General features: G+C 41.3%; 1 protein-coding gene across 1 annotated transcript; it reads left to right on the forward strand.

The window, feature by feature from the left end:
• The first annotated feature begins 1,449 nt into the window (after positions 1–1,449).
• Positions 1,450–5,140, forward strand: LOC116170263 (tetraspanin-9-like). Its single transcript, XM_031486521.1, has 2 exons — positions 1,450–2,223; positions 4,910–5,140. The coding sequence occupies exons 1-2, from the start codon at positions 1,462–1,464 to the stop codon at positions 5,138–5,140; spliced, it is 993 nt and encodes a 330-aa protein (XP_031342381.1). The 5' UTR covers positions 1,450–1,461.
• Positions 5,141–5,476: the final 336 nt, after the last annotated feature.

The raw sequence follows: 5,476 nt of genomic DNA on the forward strand, positions 1-5,476 counted from the left end.
AAATTGAGGACATACCCAGAAAACCTAAGTTATGGTTGCTGGGAAAATAAATAAAGAAGAAATTCAAATTTTGGTGCTTTCATTCTGTCGTTTTGATAAAGACTGATCAGTGAAGTGTAAGATGTCCAGTCTTCAATTGGCAGAAATGACGGTCCGCCGCTTTACTCCAAATCTTCACGATCTCATACTGAGATTGGAAAGCGCATACGTTCTTTTAAAGCCACATACAATATTATGATTTTCCTTGTCTTTCACAATAAATATTCCATTTATTTTTTATGTAATTATCTCGCCACCCATCGCGCCGCCATCTTGCGCCATGCTCGGACCAGTTAAATGCACCATTTTTTAACATCTCAAAAAGTCAAACTGTTCGTTTTCACTCTACGCCTCAGAAACTTTGCCAATATTACCGGCTTCATCCTTTCACACGCAGCAACATACATAATGAACTCCAAAATAGCACACAACAAAGAAAAACTGTGACCATTACGAAATTGGATGTAGCTCTAGACGATGATATCACAGATAAATTAAATTGCTATAGCCTGTGGTCATATAATGATGTTCGTTTACTGACCATTAAAAAGAGGAGGTATCCCCCCTATTTTATTCGGGTATAGTATGATATTTGTTCAATGAGCGCGAATCCCTCAATTATGTTCGAAAGAACACGAAAATCTTCCCGAACTTGTTTATTTCTGCAATAAAAGAAAGTTATTTACAAATACGAAAGTAATAACCTACGGTTAACTGGAAAAATTTTCTAGATTCCCCAATCTTTTTAGGGGATTTTCGTGTTTCTGCGGAATTTGGGCAATTTAACGATTCAAGGCTCATTCATGTGAACAAAATCGCGAACGAGTCGGCTAGGTACACGGTTTGAACTGTAAATAAAGTAGTAACAATTTACTTAAAACGGAATCCGTGGATTTTCCGTGTTCTAATTTAGTTCAGAATTAGATTGTCGTTGATTTTGTCATTTCGAATAAAAAAACTGGCGACGGCGGTTACGTAATTTTTTTCGTACCAATCTCTTAATGTAATGCGATCAGTGACTGAATTGCTTTTAGATAACTTTCCAAATGGACGCCTTCTAAAGGGCATTAAAATCGAATCTTATTTCAATAAATTTCGTGTTCCAATCTAATTTCTAATGTGACTTCAGTCCGGTTACGTTATAGATGTTACAAAGGCGTGGAAAATTGACATTCAGTTCCATAGGAGTTATTGTCGGTTGCCGTAAAATTATTAAGCCTCGGGCTTTAAACCATTCTTTCAGGAACAAAAACTCTTTTTAATCCCTTGTTACTTAATATACTATTTGCCTTTTGCGGAACATCCGCAACAAAATCCCTCGGCGTGACTCGAATAAGCACTTTTTCTTAGTATTTACGATGTTGGGGAATTGTCGATTATAATTCTAATGCCTAATTTTGTTACAGGTGTGCATGGGGGGCGATGGGTGGCACTGCGGCTGAGGGGGGGCTGCGGAGGCGGATGCCGTTGCGGCGGTACCGTGGTGGACCTCCTGTGGGCGCAGGAGCGCTGTCCACCCGGGCCATGCGCTACTACCGCCTCTGGATCTACACGTGCAACACGGCGCTGCTGGCTGGATCAATTGCCTTTTGTGGAGCTGCGGCAAGGACATTAATTTTCGATTACCGCCGCTTCCTGATACCATCGCTTACGCTATACCAGCCGTCGTTTTTGTACGCTTACCTAGCCCTCGCTACGCAAGGAGGAGCGCTTCAGATACTGGGATGTGTTGGTGCCGTTCGACTATCGGAACGCATGCTAAATGCGTATTGGTTACTGTTATTGGTGCTATTGTTCGGTGACGTTGTACTTGGCGCGTTTTGGGCATTTCGATTCGATAGAGTTTGCCAAGAGCTGAGACCAGGGTTGCGGATCAAGTTGTTGCAAGAGTATGGCGCGGGGGGTGACCTAACTATACTATGGGACCGTTTGCAAAGAGAAAGCGAATGTTGTGGACTTACCGGTCCAGGGGACTATAATAATCGGAGTGGATATCAGTTAGAAATGCCGCCGAGTTGTTGCGCGGAACCATCTCGGAATGTTAACGAAACCAGGTGTGTACGGCCGCACGCCAGTGGATGTGATGAACGGCTACTAACATATTTGCGGGATACCGCTTCGTTGCTAGCTATTTTAGGTGAGCCATATTTATTAGCAGTAGGTAAAAGAGAATGGAGCTTATTGGTACGTAAGTGGTACCACTTGGTAGTCCTGGCCATAGGTACCATGCCCATCCCCAAACACCACAACAAATTCTATAAAGACCCCGAAATCCACAATAGCCCTTTACTCCAAACAATATATATATCGCCCACAGCGCTTGGAACCGGAATCGGAAAAAAACGAAATTGGAACCGGAACCGTTATTGAATAAATTAGTGACATTGGAACCGGTTCGATTTTCATTCTCAATCAATTCCTGCGTACCAGATCGTAAAACGGTTATAGTTATTCCACCTAAGGAATTAGTTCCTTGAGTGAAAGGTGTACTTCCGTAAAAAAAAAGGGGGGGGTCATTTTTTACACCAATGCAATACCTCCCTTACTAACGTGCAGGTGTGTATAAAAAATAATAATTATGTTTATTCATAAATATTTTGACTTTTACTACTCCTAGAATCCTTACAGAACTGAACAAAAAATGGAACCGGAACCGGAATCGAAAATTACTATATCCAGACAACCGTAACTGACCCCGGAATATAAGTATGCAACCGGAACCTATCGGTTCAAATGGGTTCTAACCCCTGCCTCCCACGATGACACTTGTTTAAAAGTTCTATGTGAAAGTGGGAGGGTTGGAAGGTTGGATTTAGCGTTATTTGTTGTAGTCGACAGTGAGTAGCGACGTGACTCTTTAAAAAGTTAGTTCGCAGAGCCCTGAAGAAACCCACTCTTTCGGTATAAAGTCAACTTTTAATGGCGATGAGAGATCAAATCTGTTCAAGCAGTCATAGCATCAGTTACATTGCAAGATCCACAGAATACCATGGTTTTCAAAAGAATACCACAGATTACCATAGATAGAACATCAGTAATTACCACAAAATACAATATAGTCGGTGTTTTCGTTTTTCGAAAACTTTCTCTTCACTTTACACTTTTCTATTCATAACGTGATTATTCTTCCACTGAAATCTGGTAAAAAAAATTCCAACCGTGGCCCCACTCTTTCGTAACTACCACTATTTGAGTAACCATGAAAAATTAAAAATACGCTTGACTTTCCTCACAATAAAATACCCTTTACGAGTACTAAATTTGAATCCATTTACAGGAAAATTCTCACTAACTAAAACAAATCAAACCTTAAAAGGAAATTAGAAATCCTTGTTAATGGGCTCCTAGGTAATAATTTTTTCTAAAATAACAAAATAACAGGCTCTAATTAGCCTGGTTGGTACCAGACTCAAACAAAGAAGAATTTTTTTAATCATTAATGTCAATGAAACATTTACTCAAGGGAACCAATTATTAATTTTGTACAAAACAAAAGGATAATTTTTTACAGTACCTCTTAAATAATGGTCCTTGAAATTAATAACTTTCGTAGCATACAGAATCGGTAAGGCCCTTCGTGTACAAATGATACCTTCTGAATTACCATTGTTTAATTGATAGTGGATCTAAAGTAGTACTGCAGTTGGCCTCATCAAGATTCTCCTGATAATGTTTCGCGGGTATTGACTAGCATGTGGTTTTTATTGTCCACTGCCCGGGGGTTCCGCCAAGATAACCCTTATAACTTTCCCAAATAACATAGGTATGCTGATTACGATCGACTTTCGCTACGGACTCGCTATTCCCAGACACCCGGATTTCCAAGTAAGTGTAACGGGAAAATTATGGGGACCGTAGGAAAATATTTCGGCAGTTGGCCCTGGTCAAATTTTGGCAATTGGTCCGGAATGCAAATTCGGCAGTTAATCCGAGATGCGGGATCATATTTCGGCAGTTGGCCCGGGATGATATATTTCGGGAGTTGGCTCGAGGTGCTTTGATAATTGATTCGGAGTATTTCGGAGGTTGGCGGTGGGGTATTTCGGTAGTTGGCCCGGGGTTACCCGTCATCTTGCATGCTGGATCCAGCTAGGATGCTATACCCGATACTGGATCCGCCATTTTGGATGCTGGACCCAACTTCATGGATGATGGACCCTACACTTTTACGTCACCGGTGATTGCTGGATTTTTTTATTGGTATGGCTTTGGGATTCGAACCTGCGATACCTGAAATAGAAGGCTAGCGCGTAACCACTTCAGTTACGGGGACTTTAACAATTTTTTAGTTACAGGTTGAAGAGGTGTAGTTTAAACTTTATTCATTTTGAAAACTGTGCAAAATTGCATTTATTTAAGCACACAACATGTACAGGGTAATCTAAATCGATTGTATCGACAATGGTATCGATGGAATTTATTCAGAGAGTAGAGTTATTAAGAGGTGGAAAAACCGGGCCCTATTCTGCTCCCCTGACAGCCCTGTATGCGATAATCCGTCCAGGTTCACAGTTGCATCCTCTTACACAAAAACGTCATTGCACAAGACACAAACATTCAAACATAGCACTTCGCATGTACACTCGCTACGATTGGAAGAAGAATGACTGGTTAAGGTTATGCGTTAACGTCAGACTAATGACGATAAATCCAATATTTTGTCTGTACTACACCGTTATTTTCGCTGGTCTTAGAAACTAGATTAAGCTGTCGATTAAAGTCCATTCCCCGCTGTTCAAAGTCCAAAGGTTGCCGACCCCTGAAATATGTGTATGTGTTTGTGATTGAATATTGAAGACAGTTTCTTAACCGTTAGATGAACTTATTAATCTAATAGATGGCGGTTAGGTTCCTATCCATTTAAATACAGCTACTGAGACACTGGAGTGATAAAAAATATACCAACCTGAACGCAAACGTGAACCCAAACGTGAACGCAATCTCGAACGCGAACGTGAACGCGAACTCAAACCTGATGATTCAAGTTCAAAGTTCAGCGTTTCAGGGTCCAGCATCCAAGATTATGGTTCCACCATCCAGTATGGTGGATCCAGCATACGAGATGGATGCAGCAACCAAGTTCGCGGGTACAGCATCCTAAATGGGCCCCAGATGACGCGTACCCCCGGGCCAACTACCGAAATAGCTCCGTGCCAACCTCCGAAATACCCCGGGTCAACTACCGAAATATATCACCCTGAACCAACTGCCGAAATATGGCACCCCAAGCCAATTGCCGAAATGTGATCGCGCACTCCTGGCTAACTCCCAAAATATTTTCCCACGGTCACCAGAATTTTCCCAGGTTAAAGTACCGTTATGCTACTTTTATACTTCAGCACTAACACTTCACGTTCTCATGATAAGAAAAACCCAATTAGACTTTAGTTCGACCACGGCCAAAGCCCAAATACTTTTGATTACTCGCAATTAGCTC

The sequence above is a fragment of the Photinus pyralis genome, unplaced genomic scaffold (genome assembly GCF_008802855.1).
Source record: "Photinus pyralis isolate 1611_PpyrPB1 unplaced genomic scaffold, Ppyr1.3 Ppyr1.4_LG5, whole genome shotgun sequence".
Taxonomy (NCBI): Eukaryota; Metazoa; Arthropoda; class Insecta; order Coleoptera; family Lampyridae; genus Photinus; species Photinus pyralis.

What these genes read in the sequence shown, in the direction of transcription:
- LOC116170263 (XM_031486521.1), top strand. Translation starts at nt 1,462, where the DNA reads ATGGGTGGCACTGCGGCTGAGGGGGGGCTGCGGAGGCGGATGCCGTTG. An exon ending in AAAGAGAATGGAGCTTATTG is followed by an intron (nt 2,224 to 4,909) that starts GTACGTAAGTGG and finishes ATTTAAATACAG; the next exon opens with CTACTGAGACACTGGAGTGA.